Source organism: Lynx rufus, unplaced genomic scaffold, assembly GCF_022079265.1.
Source record: "Lynx rufus isolate CCGP_SWC_20201006 ecotype Redwood Valley unplaced genomic scaffold, mLynRuf1.p SCAF_3, whole genome shotgun sequence".
NCBI classification, from domain to species: Eukaryota; Metazoa; Chordata; class Mammalia; order Carnivora; family Felidae; genus Lynx; species Lynx rufus.
This window is the reverse complement of record NW_025814845.1, coordinates 52,569,768-52,585,498: the sequence shown is the minus strand read 5'-3', so window position 1 is coordinate 52,585,498 and position 15,731 is coordinate 52,569,768. Positions and strand designations below refer to the sequence as shown.

Sequence of the window (15,731 nt, the reverse complement as noted above, 5' to 3'; positions counted from 1 at the left end):
TTGAATTATATTATGAATCTAGGTTTTAAGGATACTTGATTGTTTTTATTAAGAGCTTTTATATAAAGGTTTCTTTAAGGTATTTGTATACCTACCAATAATCTTCTTTAAATTCTTAATCCTAGTGCATTCCTAAGGTATTTCTCATTCAAATCCTCTCAACCAGTTTATCTCCCTTTAACAAAATTAGTCAATACCAAAAGAAACTATGTTGCTTTCTTATTGGGACTATGCTATCTCTGGCTGTTTTCTTCAAGCTATCCTGCGGGTTGAGGCTCTCTGTTCAGACTTGTCTAACTAGTTTCATTTCAACTATTTGTAATTTGTTTTAATTTCTTTCAGCCATAGACCTCTAATACATCTAGAGGTGACATGCAGTTGATTAGAAAGTCAAGTTCAGTAGGTGCAGACCTGCAAGACCAAATTCTTCCTCTTACAGATGATGTATCGGTAAGTTCAGTTTTGTTTAGCAAATGGCTTATTTGCTCTACCGTCTGTCAGTGTCTAGATTCCCTATTATGTCAGGGCACTGCCTGTAAGATGTCCTCAGTGCGTTCAATCTGTATGGATCTTGTGAGATTTCTGGAATTATTATAACAGCTGGATTAATTAATCTCTGTAATTGAAATCAATATCTTTGTATTAAAAATCATTCTTAGCATTATTTCATGTTGCCAGGTTCAATAGTTGGGATTTTAGAAGAAGTTAATGAAGAACTATATTATATTATGTTCTGATTGAGTCTGGTTTGGGGACCTGTGGAAGGTGTTCCTTTGTTTTACAGAAAGCCTTCTTTAAGTAACCTGACTAAATTTATCTTCTACAGCATTTTCTGTTTTGTTGCTTTTTCTTATACCTTATAGTCAGTCCTGGGAACTAATAGGATTGGGAGGTCCATAGCTACAGAGATACCTGCCTTCTCACAGAAATCCTAGGATTCCTGTGGGAAGAATGGAAACAAGAGACCCAAACCTGTCTATTCCCTAAAACTCTCCCATTAAATACTAAAGAAAAAAAACTGAATTCTTTCATTTTATTTCCCAAAAGGGCATTTGCCACATGCAAAGGAGAGGAAAAAATAAGATTCCTTGGAATAACTTTATATGGAATTAAAACCATGATTTTAAACATCCATGATGACAATAATACTTCACGATTGCTTTGATTTATGCCACTTTCAAAGTATTTTTACATATGCCATTCATTTAATAGGACACCCTTGTGAGATCAGAATAGGTATTGTTAACTCCCTTTTTGAAATGAGGAATTTGAGGGAAACAGAAATTAAGGGGCTTCTTTGGATCTATGGAGCTGTATGATGACAGAGTCCAAGAGCTGCCATCTACAACTTCCAAGTCCAGTATTCCCAGACTCCCGCAGCCTGTCTGGGTGGCAAGGATTCTACCTGGGAAATTTGAGAGAGATCAGCCACTAAGGAAATCAGGAAATTCAGAGATCAGCTGCTGAGTTAGTGAACTCCACTGGGCTTCCTTCCCCACTAAAAAAATACACATTTGGATCAGTCCTATAGTGAATTGCTAAAGGGTCTCTGAGATCCTTGGGCAGCGTCTACAAGGTTTCACACATAAGCAGCACTCCATAAATATTTGTTGAACAAATGAATGAGTACACAAATGGAAATGTCTAGCATAATATTTTGCTTATTCATTAAAATTCATTGACTTTGAAAATGCCTATTTCATGTTTATGGAAGTCATGATATTGTAAAGCAGTAAGTAGTTCCAACCTTTCATATTGCACATCCCCAAAATTATTCTCTTTAAAATATCACGATTATAGACACCAAAAGTCCTCTTTTCTAATGAATATTTGTGGGTTTACAGAAAGTTTTTGGCTTCAGGGAAAAAAATTAGGAGTAATATTGGGGGTCAGTGATATTGTTCGAGATAGCCATCACATTTGGTAAAGAAAGGAGAAGGTGGGAAACTGAATGTGTATGGTTTCTTTGAGATAACTTCATGGAACACTCATCCAGGATTTGGAAGATTTTCAGGAGATGGCAGGTCACATTAATAGGCAGGCTTAAGGATTAAAGAAAAGCAAATGCTTAATTACTACTATGACACCCTACATTCCACATATAGTACTTCTACAATATGTTTTATAGCCATGCTCACCATTCTTCTCTATTAACAAGAAATATAATGTGGACACCTTCTCAAAATATATTTGATCCATATCTTTGCTGTTTCTGCTACATTGAACTTTGGCTACTTCTCTATGTTTCATGACCATCTTCACTGTATTTCAGAGATAGTCCTTAGTGCTCAGCTTTGCTGTGAATACCCATCTTCATTTGCCTTTAGCAATATCCATACCCCTACTCCTTCCTATACATGTATTAATTGGGTGATTCATTCACTTAAAAATCTCAATTATTTTTCATATAAAAGATAAAATATCAAATGACTCATCATATCAACAAACAGGTTACTGTCTTGTTCCCAGAAGTCTGGCATCGTTCTCTTCTTACAGCTCATTATTTTCAATATTTCTTATTAATAAATGTAAAAAATAGGTTCTTTCTCTTCATTATCATCCTTAAAAATTTTTTTAATGTTTATTTAATTTTGAGAGAGAGAGAGAGAGAGAGGGAGAAAGAGACAGAGTGCAAGCAGGGGAGGTGCAGAGAGAGAGGGGGAGACACAGAATCTAAAGCAGGCTCCAGGCTCTGAGCTGTCAGCACAGAGCCCAACACGAGGCTCAAACTCTCATGAACCATAAGATTATGACCTGAGCTGAAGTCAGATGTTTAACTGACTGAGCCACCCAGGCGCCCCTTCATTATCATCTTTTAGATAAAAAGGTAGTTCTGGGCAAATCTTATAAATATTGATGATTTAAAGTTTAATTTCATTTTGAATACTCATGCCAATCAACTTGTTAATTTGCCAAATTCATTCTCTAATTTATTCAAAAACTATATCTTCAGGGTTAAAACCAAAATGACAAAACCTTCATGTTACTTACTGATTACTAAATTGTGTGTAAATTAGTAACTAAATTTTACTGTTTTGTTAGTTTTCAACAACTCATAGTGCCATATGCATGCTATATTATATTAGTTCATTCATTCTCACAATCCTACAATTAGATGCCATTATTATCTCCACTGTATAGATAAAAGTTAACTGGCCCTACATTACAGGCTAAGAGAGCCAGAATCTGAACTTAACTATTAGGATATCCTGCTTTTCTTTCTTTGATAACTTTCTTTTTTTATTTTTTTTTCAACGTTTTTTATTTATTTTTGGGACAGAGAGAGACAGAGCATGAACGGGGGAGGGGCAGAGAGAGAGGGAGACACAGAATCGGAAACAGGCTCCAGGCTCCGAGCCATCAGCCCAGAGCCTGACGCGGGGCTCGAACTCCCGGACCGCGAGATCGTGACCTGGCTGAAGTCGGACGCTTAACCGACTGCGCCACCCAGGCGCCTCGATAACTTTCAAGAGAAAACAACTTTTTGTTTTTTCATACAAAAACTGAGTAAGAGGGGTACCTGGGTGGCTCAGTTGGTTAAATGTCCGACTTCAGCTCAGGCCATGATCTCACAGTTCATGAGTTTGAGCCCCGCATTGGGCTCTGTGCTGACAGCTCAGAGTCTGGAGCCTGCTTCAATTTCCCTGTGTGTGTGTGTGTGTGTGTGTGTGTGTGTGTGTGTGTCTATCTCTGCCTCTCCCCCACTTGCTCTCTGTGTCTCTCTCAAAAAGAAACATTAAAAAAAATTTTTTTAAACTGAGTATGAAATTCATAGTGCTAAAAATGATTCACTGAGTTGGGTTTTTTCTGTAGTCAATAAATTGAAATATGTGTTCATATCATCAAGATTAAAGGCTAGTATCTTCTTTGTTTTGCTTTCCTACTTTTCCACTTGTGTGGCATATAGGGAATAATATACTTATGGATAAAAATAGGCATTCTGGCAGATATGTATATAAAGTACTTGGAAACGAAGATGTTAAGAATTTATGATCAGGTAAGTGTAGGAATCCTTACTGGGTGGTAGTTTATTTGTAATTATTATAATAACATCTGCCATTTATTATCTATTTACAAAATGTGAATCATTTTGCATACATTGTCTCATTCATTATTTACAGTCCTCATACAAGTTAGCCTATTTTAAAGATCAGAGTTAGTGACTTTAACTCAAGCTGTACATGCCATCCTATATTCCCAATTCATTAACAGCTGGGGCTGTGAAACATCTTGGGCAATGACAAGAAACTGACCTACTGGGGATATAGAAATAAGATAGGCAACATTTGAATAATATACTATGAAAGGCTTCACGTTCATTATCACAGTGGTCTGGTTACAAATGGGACAGACAGCCTTAAAGTCAGACAGTTAAGGACTTCCTTTCCCTTATCTCTGGTACCTGTGTTGTTTGCCTCTCTGATTCTTAGTTTCCTCACTAGTGAGTCAGTGATAAGGTAACAAGGCCTACTCCACAAAGCTGTGTCAACAATTACATGAGATAAGTCACATGAAAACTCCTGAGCCAGAGTAGGAATTTGATATGTGCTAGAGCCTTTCATTTACTCACTTTATTGCCTCACGTCTCTGGGTACTATTTATTACCACCACTTTACAAGTGCAAAAACTGAAATTCAGAGAGGTTTCAAAAACATCTCAAGATATATGTCAAAAATTAAATGCAAGGACTGAGGCCAAAGTCTTCTGATCCTAAAAGGCAGAGGATGCCTGGAGAGGATTTGTCTGGGCAGGTAAAGACTTAAAGGAAATTTTTTAAATATTTTTCTCAGAAAAACTCCCTGTGTTTTCCTTTACTAAACCACTAAACTCCTTTCCTATGTCACTACTCATACTTATGATACCAGCTGTGTCGGTTTTTGTCAAAGCAATTCTCCAACATCAGCTGGGTATCAATTCAATTTTGACATTAACTGGAGTTAGCACAGACCCCATAGGTTAAGGGCTTGGTCCATAAGACTTCCCCTGCCCCCATTTCAGACAGAAATCCCAAGTCCAGGTTGTTGTTACCTGTGTTCTTAATGACTGGCTATAAATTGGAGCTTCCCACAACTCCCTCCTTTATTTTAATATGCTAGGGTGGCTCACAGAATGCAAGAAAACAGTTTACCTAGTAGATTATCAATTTATTCCAAATGATATTAAAGGATATGAATGAACAGCCAAATGAAGAGATACATATGATGAGGTTCAGAAGGGTCCCCAGTACAGGAGATTTTGTCCTTGTAGAGTTGGTGGTATACCACCCTCCCAGGACAGAGATGCCCAGCACCAACTCAGAAGCTCTCCGAACCCCATACTATTGGGATTTTCATGGAGGCTTCATCGCATAGACATGATAAATTCTGAATGCAATCTTCAGCTTCTCTCCCATTCCCAGAGGTTTATATGGAGGGGTTGGTTGGGGGGAAGAAGGGGAATGAAGCTGAAATTCCAAGCTTGTAACTATAGCTTGGTCTTTCTGGTGACTAGTCCCTTTCCTGAAGCTATGTAGGAGCCCACCCAGAGTTACCCCATTGGAACAAAAGACATTGCTATCACCCAGGAAATTCCAAGGGATCTAAGAGCTTTGTGTCAGGAACCAAGGTTAAAGACCAAACAGAACAAATGATGTTCCTGGTGCTCTTATCACTTAGGAAATTATAAGGGATTTAGGAACTCTGTGCCAAGAACTGGGACCAGAGATCAATATATACTTTTTCTATTATATCAAAATTTTTAATGCTCATTTTTGTTACCTTAATGGAAATTTATTATTTGTGTAATTTTAAATATTTATAGAAAAGAAGTTTATAATACTTCATTATTTTCAATCACATGGCACAGACTGAGACAAAAACACTATGGGTTGGTTGTACCATGAATTACATAAGGGTAGAATCCATGTTTTATTCATCCACGCCTTTCTAAGCCTTGAATGATGCCTTAAAACAAAATAGAGGCTCAATAAAATATTGTGAAAAAAGAAAGATGGGTGGATAGGTGGACAGATGGACGGATAGTTGAATAGACAGACAAACAAAAGGACAAAGGAGGAATAACACTGTAATAGCTAATCAATTCTTAGAAGTAGTTTGTTAGGGCATATTTATGGTATACAAGGCTCTGACCAAGGCATTTGAATACAATTTATTTTTCACACATGCATAGCATCCCAGTGTGGACCTTTGCCTCTTATCTGATACACATTTTACAAACTTTAATAGGTGGGACTGCATCTTATGCCAAAACATGTCAGGACTATACCAAACACACACATATAACACACACAAACACACGTGCACATATACCACATAATGTTTGGTGCTATCTTTTCTATAAAGTATAACATTCCATAATAAGTTTCTGTTTTGTTACTCAATCCCTTATTCCCACATTAATATTGTACTTATAAAACAGCATCTGCATTTTATTGTCACTCTGGGCCAGCCACAGTGGAACATATTTTTTGTGGATTAATACTGCATTAAAAATATTTGGGGTATTTACTAATACCCCTCCTATATAAGCTCTTTCCTGTAGGGCCACTCCAAGATGATCCTAACATCTAAAATACTACTGGTCTCAATTACCTACCATAAAATTCTCATAGTAAAATGCCCATTGTCTCAGCATGGCTGATTTCTATCAAGTGTGTAATAATAATAACAAAAATCGTGATACTAATTCACATTTATATAGTATTTACTATGGGCTGGTCACTTTACATGAATTAATGTACTTAGTGCTTATATAAATCCAATGAGGTAGGTATTAATTTCATTTCCATTTTCCAAATGGGAAGACTAAAACACAAAAGGGCCAAATACCTTGCTTCATATTGCAGAGCCACCAAATGACAGAGCTAGGACTTGAGCTCAGGTAGTCCGGCTCCAGAGACTCGTTTCTTATCATTTAATGCTATACCACTCTCAATTAGAAGTTAGCTCCATGATGGTGCATTAATTTAAACTAACATGTGACTGTGCTCTACCCCTAATCCAAAGTCTAAGTTCAAAACTATTTAAGAAAGGCTTTGCAGCTATAAGCTAGCACCATGAACCTTCATTTTGCTGTGATCTGAAGATGGAAGAGAGTTAAATGCCTAACCTCTCAGAATACAGCCAAGAAATCCCTCTTACTAAATCAAGACAGAACGATCTAGAAGGGACAAGAATCTGAAATTGATTTCACTCATTAGGGTTGGGTAGTTGCTAAAGACAGAGCTACAAGGCTTTAGAGTAAATCCAGCTTAGCAAGCCAGACATGACTAAGCAGTGAGTAACTGTGCAGGGAAGTGGCAGGAGGTGGGAGTTTCCCTCCATGGGGATGAAGTATCCATGGGGAATCTAGGAAAGGTGTTCTCAATCCCTTTAGCTTATGCTTTCCTCTTACAGCCTTAAAATTCTCATTCATGCTCCTTTTTTGCCCGTGTGCCCAATTTCCATCCCTGGCACCAGAGTAAAGACATTTCCTTAGATAGGTGAAGAAATAGCCTTCTCTTCTCTGGGTCCTAATTTTCCTTCCCTGAGACCTCTGAATTCAGCTCAGCTTGAATAATTTCAACATTTTCCACAGAAACTTTTCTTTGCTCTGGACTCACAATGGTATTTTATTCAATTCTGCCCCTCGCCCCATTGTCCCTCCCATATCTGGGAGTTAAACACTGAAGGAATATAAAAAGTTTTCTTCGTTTCTTCTTTTGTAACCTCCTGACAAGCATTCCATGGAGCATCACAGTGGCATAAATATATCTAGAGCTATGTTTTCAAAGATGTGTTCTGTAGAACATCAGAATCCCACAGGATATGAGTAGATAGGGTGTTTTTTTAAAAAACGTATATTTGAGGGGCACCTGGGTGACTCAGTCAGTTGAGTGGCCGACTTCGACTCAGGTCATGATATCCTGGTTTGTGAGTTTGAGCTCCACAACAGGCTCACTGCTCTCAGCCTGTCAGCTCATAGCCTGCTTAGGATCCTCTGTCCTCCTCTCTCTGTCCCTCCCCCACTTGCACTCTCCCAAAAATAAATATTGAAAAGTAAAGAAAGAAAGAAAGAAAGAAAGAAAGAAAGAAAGAAAGAAAGGAAATGTAATTTAAAAAACCTTTATTTCAGTCCAATTCAATAAATAGTATTCAAGATTCTGCTAAGAATCAGATAATGTATGAGGCACTGGGGTTGTATCAGTGAAAAGAATATATACAAAACCAAGACAGAAATATTGTTCACATTTACTTCCACTTAAAACCAGATTCTGAGACTTCTAGAAGTGAGGGTCCTCTCTAATTTTATTTAACCCATTTTTTTCAAACCTGTTTGAATATGGAAAACCTCCTTTCCCCCACCACCTGGGAACATTTTTGGAGAAATGTCTCAATGCTATATATGATGTTTTCACTATCTTCAAGATCTTGCCCACTTTAGGGTAAAAGGATATTTATACACATTTCAAGAAATAAAATATATAGAGAACTTGTAGGAGTATGAAAAAAAGTGTCAAATTAGATAAAAGCCTTCAAAGTTTACAGACAACCCCCAATACGGTTATCATTCTATCAGCCCTACCTCCCCTCTGCCCACTCCAGGTGACCTCTGCCACTGTTATAGGAGATTCTACGGGGAGGGAGAGAAGGGAATCCTAACTTTTTCAGAGTTCATCAAAGTGTAAAGCCAATAGAAAGGAAGATGTGAAAGCAAAATAAATTTCAGACTTAACCACAATGAGGGTGGGTGGCCTCTCTGATCAAACAACCTCTACTTTCACTTCCTAAAACTCTTCACTTGCCTTTCATGCTGCTTGAAATACCACCCATTATTCATCTGAGTTCATAGGAAACCTGTTCTAAAAAAACGTAAAAATCACTCTCAGAAAGAAGTTTGATATCACAGAGAAAAATGGGCTTTTGAGTCACAGAAGCCCAAGTTAGGTTCTAGTTCTGCATACTGGCTTCATGAATGGAGCAAGTTAGTCACCTGTGAAGCAAAGATACATAATTCTACTGACAAGCATGTTTGGAGGATGAGATGCGATGATATACCAACAACTCCTACAAAGTCAGCATTTACTCCCTAGTAGCTCTTGTTGTCACTCTTAGTATTAAATGGTCACCCTAAAATAGCCACTGTGGAAGACAGTATGGAGGTTCCTTAAATACAAGCTTCCTATGATCCAATAATTCCACTATAGGATATTTACCCAAAACATACAAAAACACTAAATTCAAAGGGATACATGCACCTCTATGTTTACTGCAGCATTATTTACAATAGACAAATTATGTAAGTGGCCCAAGTGTCCTTTGATAAATGAAAAGATAAAGAAGAGGTGGGGGTGCCTGGGTGGCTCTGTCAGTTAAGTGTCCAACTATTGATTTTGGCTCAGGTCATGATCTCACAGTTGGTGAGATTGAGCTCCATTGTCAGGTTCCACACTGACAGCCTGGAGCCTGTTTGGGATTCTGTCTCCCTCTCTCTATACCCCTCCCTTGCTCTCTCTCTTTCTCTCTCTCTCTCTTTCTCTTTCTTTCAAAATAAATAAATAAACTTTAAAAATAAAAAAAAGAGGTGGTATACACACACACACACACACACACACACACACACACACACACACACATATACATACAATGGTATATTATTCCACTATAGTAAAGAATGAAAACTTGCCATTTGCAACAAGGATGGAGCTAGAAAGAATCACGCTAAGCAAAATAAGTCAGAGAAGGACAAATACCGTACAATTTCATTCATATGTGGAATTTAAGAAACAAAAGAGGAAAAAAAGAGAGACAGATAAACCAAGAAACAGACTTTTAACTATAGAGAACAAACTGCTGGTTACCAGAGAGGAGGTGGGTGGGGGATGGGTGAACAGGTGAAGGGGATTGAGCGCATTTACCATGATAAGCACTTAGTAATGTGGAAGTGCTGAATTACTATATTCTATGCCTGAAACTAATATACCACTATATGTTAATTATACTGGAACTATAATAAAACACTTAATTAAAAAATTAAATTAAATTAAATTAAATTAAATTAAATAATTAAACAAAATAGTCCCAGAGTACCCAAACAGATATTCACATGTCAGAGTATATTAGGTTACCACAAAATGTTGCTCTTCTGTAGCAAACATCTGACTTGAGTGACTCAAAGGAAATGACGATTTTCATTGGTAGAAAGAGAATTTGGCACTTTGGTTCTAAAACAACTTTCCTCCAGGGATGGGCACCATGCTAGGGAAAGAAGAGCAAAGTTTTTTGCACCAAATGCCTTCTAGGAATTTGATGCACTTAACACCTTTGTTCAGTTACATTAGAAGTTCAGTAAACTTGTAGGTGGCCTGGGAAGCTAACCAATAATTTATTTTTAAATAAGATTGCATGTTTTAAACTTCAAGAAACTATCTTTATGAAGATTTATGGGAACATAATCTGTCTGCAAATTGGCATTTGAATACTATTCACATGCATTTACATTTGTATAATGATAACATGCATCTACAAGAAAACAGAAGACTGATCCTGAAAATAGAAAAATTTAGAGTTTATAGATAAAACGATAATGGGCATGTGGTTGACTGTAGAGCAAGCCTAAGTTGCTGCCTTCAGGGAAGGCCTTTCTAGAAAAAGGAAAATCCATGTGGATAAAGAGGTCTATGATGTCTTTTGCTGACTCAAACCTCTTTGAACTCACACATATAAAAGTCCTCAGCTTAGAGTCTGGTTACTGAAGAATATCCCAACTCAGATCATTAACAGTTCAGACTGCCCTATATATTCCTCAAGATGTGTATTTTTCAGTCTGAAAAACTGCAGAAAGCAAAGTCACAAAATTATTCAAATTATCACCATGTTTTCATTGACATCTTTGGAAAAATGATGCCATGCATATGCCCTTTTAAACACTGAATACTCAAACTTAATGAAAGTAAATGAATATGATAAATTGGATTTCATACAGATTATAAATTGTGTTACTCTGAATTAAGTATCATCTGTACTTGCCCTTTCCTTTAAGGAATGCAGAATGCCAAATAGGTCTTAAACAGGGATTACTTTTATCTGCCTTCCCATTTCAAGTTCCAAGAGTTTATTTTGTATTCCCCCAAATTTTTAGTTGAATAAAATATACCTTAGTCTTCTTCTAATTGTACATTCAACATAGAAATTTCCTTTTAATGAAATAGTTTTCTACAACCCCCACAAAAATTAGAAATTTTAAATATCACATGCTTTCTCTGAAGGCTATAGAGATTTCTGTCCATTTTCTGTTTCATGAAAGTTATATTTCCAGCTATGATAAAAAAAATTTTAAATGACCTCTAAGATTCCCATCCCTCAGTGTACACACTCCTGGACACTCAAACACTAATTTAGGTGCTGCTGTGAGGGAATTTTGCAGATATAATTAAGGTCTCAAATCAGTTGGCTTTAAGATAGGGAAATTGTCCTTGGTGGACCTACTCTAATCAGGTGACACCTTTGAAAAGGACTAGGCTCTACCTGGCGAGATATTCAGGATGTAAGAGATTTGTTGGGAGGGTGATTCTCCATTGCTGGCTGTAGAGATGGAATGGGCCACATGCAAAGAATGTGGTGGAATCTATGAGCTGAGAGAGAGAGGCCTGTGACAGCCAGCAAGAGAACAGGGACCCCAGTTCAACTTCAAAGAACTGAGCTATGCCTAGAACCTAAGTGAGCTTAGAAAATGATCACAAATGTCAGATGAGATAGCTGTCTCAATCAACACCTTGATTTCAACCTTGTGAGATCCTGAGCAGAAAACTCAGCCATGACATGTACAGAACCGTGAGCTAATAAGTTGGTATTGCTTTAAGCTGCTAACTTTGTGGTAATTTGTTGCACAGCAATAGAAAATTAATAGATCAGTGTTTGTTTTCTGATGCAAGTAAAGCAGGAAAAAAAATGCATGGGCACAATGGTGCAGTGCATCTCTACTTACAATCAGGCTAGATTCCCAAGGCTTTACTGAGCCTATTTTTCTCCAAATCTGAAGTGATATTATGCAAATCACTAGCAGGACCTCTCCAGAATGGAAAGTCAATGATGCATATTGGCTTTCATGCATCTCTTCATATTATCATATTATTCATAAAAGTTGATACTGAGTTGACAGTTTATTCATACAGGATTAAATAGCTGCAGATTTAGACTATGGCTCCTGAAGCTTTTGTAATATGGCATTGTACACCTGTTATTCCCCAGAGGTTCTCACAAAAGGAGAACCTAACACACCTATTTGTTGGTCGTCATTCCCCCTGCCCAGATGTTCACAGCTCCTTGTATGGGATTTGTAGATATGACTGCCACGGCACTTGAAGCATGGGCTATTGGTTGTTGAACAACTCCTCTGCTAAGAGTCCTACCATTCAGTCTATACAGTGATGTGATCTTCCTGTCATCTGCTTTCTCCATTTGCCCTATTCAGAGAAACTCTGATGAGAAGACAGATTTGAAAGCCCTTAAGTCTCCTTATGTTCTAGCCTTCCTTCTTTGGTTCTCTTATTGATTTTGAATGTCTTGGAAACATACTAAGATTCTCTGAGAAAATGAATGGTCAAATAAATGAAGAATGAATGAATGAGTGAATAGATGAATATATAAATAATAAATCAATTTAAGAGAATGCACTCAATGGAGTGGAAGTGTGGCACTGCGGGAAAAACGATGGTGCCCTAGGAGTTAGAAGGGGTGAGTCTGAGATGACCACTAGTTCTGTTACATCAGAGGTCATTTAATCATCTCTGGGCGTCAGTTTTCTCACCTGGAAAATGTGTTACATTCTACCAAATAGTTTCCAAGTTATCCTTAACTTTTGAATTTAGGTTTTATTTAAAAAAAATTTTTTTTAATGTTTATTTGTTATTGAGAGACAGAGAGAAACGGAGCGTGAACAGGGGAAGGACAGAGAGAGAGGGAGACACAGAATCCAATGGAGGCTCCAGGCTCGGAGCTGTCAGCACAGAGCTTGAACACGGGGCTTGAACTCTCGAACCACGAGATCGTGACCTGAGCTGAAGTTGGTCGCCTAACCCACTGAGCCACTCAGGCACCCCTGAATTTAGGTTTTAAATCATTCAGGAGGCTAAATAATGTTACACTCCACAGAGCTTCTGTTTGTTGTTATATTCTGGCACCTTGATTCTTGTCCATTGGAAGACACACTGCCTCTCCACAGCCAGCTGTCTAGATTCTTTTTAATCAGCCAATGCATACATTGTCAATATTTTCTATACCCAACAGAATTCAAGCCTCTCAAGCTCCACTAGGTTTATTGGGTAAATGTATTGCTTATGCCAAAGCTATTATCTTCTTAATTATTTAGGTCCATATGACTTGTATCTTTTATGCTTTCATTTACATATAAAATATGTCTATATTCAAAAGAAAAATTTCTTGTAAATCAACCAATATTGATTAAAATTACACTCAGTGCAGGGGCGCCTGGGTGACTCTGTCAGTTAAGCATCTGACTTTTAATTTCAGTTCAGGCCATGACTCATTGTTTGTGAAATTGAGCTTCACATCAGGCTCTATGCTGATAGTGTGGAGCCTGCTTGGGATTTGCTCTTTCTCTCTCTCACTCACACTCTCTGTATATCTCAAAATAAATAAATGAACTTAAAAAAATTAATGAAATAAATAATATAAAAAATAAAATTACACTCAGTGCAAAGCATTGTACTAAATCTTGTAAAGGAAAAATACCTTCTGTCCCCAAAGAGGTTGGTTTAGCAACACACACCCACCCAAAGCTAACTTCTAATGAAAGAGGTAAATAAAGTTGATCTTAATGGCAAGTTGTAGAGAAGGAGACTACAAAACGAGTTAGAAGACCAGGACCTTTTTAAACCATTTGACTCTAATCAAGTGTCCTCTCTCTCAGCCTCTGTTATTTCATATATAAAGCTGGCATAATATCTTCCTCTTACGGATTTGTAAAATTCCTACTCTTTACCAGGCACCTTATTAAATCTTAATGATAAAAAGATGAACAATACCAGTCCAGCTCATTGAGGAGTTCACAATTAAATTTAGATTAATATACATGCAAACAAATACTTGACACAATGTCATTAGCACTATTGTTGATAAGAGATGTTAGGACTGACAGCACAGACAGCCAGTGCCTCTAGAAATAGAAACCACGAGTAATATTGTACATTCCCAGATCCTGATCTTCTTAATACATCCCTTCACCCCAAGATAACCTTGATGCATATCCAAGACAAATGTATTCTTGCTGGAAAAGGTAGACCAAAAAAACTTGCTGTTATCCAAAGGAGAACCAGAAAGCTTGTAACTGTTACAGTGTAAGAGTAACCTGCTGAGTTTTGCTTTTTACAGGACAGTAGGATTTGGCACCCAGAGCAGAAGTTTGAAACCATGGATGATTGCCCTTCTCATTGTGTTATTACTGACAGTGGTGGCAGTGACCATTGGTATTCTGGCCCACTTGTTAGTCTCTGGTAGGTAAAAATTGTGAATTTCACTCAGCTTGATTTCATTTTTCTGCAAACTTTCATTTGTATATATGTAAATGTAATTTTATCTAAAAGTATTTTTGTGCTTTTACCAGCATTTAGAATTTAATTTTTTTCAGTCATTTTATAAAAATAATGATTGAATGCCTATTGTATATGAGTACTTTTCTGGATGACTCAAGGTACAACATTATGTAAAGCAGACCAGTTTCCTATCTCCTTGGAGCTCACAAGCTAATATTCTTTTAAGACTACACAAAAGATCAAAAATGGTAACTGAAAGAGGTGTCTGGGTGGCTCAGTAGGTTGAGCAGCTGACTCCTGATTTCCCAGGGTCATGGGATCAAACCCCACGTTGAGCTCTGTGCTGAGCGTGGAGCATGCTTAAGATTCTCCCCTCTTGGGGCAGCTGGGTGACTCAGTCGGTTATGTGTCTGACTTTAGCTCAAGTCATGATCTCACAGTTCATGGATTAGAGCCCTGCATCAGGCTCTGTGCTGACAGCTCACAGAGCCTGGAGCCTGTTTTGGATTCTGTGTCTCCCTCTCTCTCTGCCACTCCCCTGTTTATGCTCCGTCTCTCTCTCTCTCTCTCTCTCAAAAACAAATACTTAAAAAAATTTTTAAAAAAGATTCTCCCTCTCTCTCTGCCCCATCCCCCACTCACACACTTTCTCTCACTCTAAAAAGATTTAAAAACTAAAAAAAAGTAGCAACTTAAATCTACTGGTAATCATAATAAACAACTCTAACCATTCAAGTGAAAAACTATGATAAATTAGTTATTATATTAGCTATTAAAACTGACTCATTTACTCATCATTATGTCCACCAACATTTCAAGGGCCAAAGAAAAACACATGTCCAACAAAATAATGAATTTTGAAATAATTGGTAAACTATAAATATGACAAATATTGTTACTTATTTTTAGAGAAAATTTTATCCTTTCCTAAATGATATTCACATATTTTTTAATTGCCTGATATATTTATAATCACACAAATAATGCATTTCAGAATTCTTTTAAATTACATCTTTCTCTGCACAGACTGCAAAGCATTAACATTTGTTGACAAATCTCCACAGGGTCACTCACACAGATGTGTTTGATAAAACAACTACCTCAGGCTTCTTACTTGAATGGCCTCACCTATTGTCATCTTCCTCAGACTTGGGGCGGGTGAAGACTCTATCATGATCATTAAAGGTTTTAAGAACACACT

At 37.3% G+C, this 15,731-nt stretch overlaps 1 protein-coding gene across 1 annotated transcript in view; it reads left to right on the top strand.

Moving 5' to 3' along the window:
* The first annotated feature begins 372 nt into the window (after positions 1-372).
* The window catches only part of LOC124521068 (transmembrane protease serine 11A-like), a 53,011-nt gene continuing 37,652 nt past the window's right edge, over positions 373-15,731 (top strand). The window contains exons 1-3 of the mRNA XM_047092247.1: positions 373-450; positions 12,228-12,304; positions 14,370-14,491. Coding sequence (XP_046948203.1) covers positions 373-450; positions 12,228-12,304; positions 14,370-14,491 — 277 coding nt within the window. The remainder of the gene's footprint in view (positions 451-12,227; positions 12,305-14,369; positions 14,492-15,731) is intronic.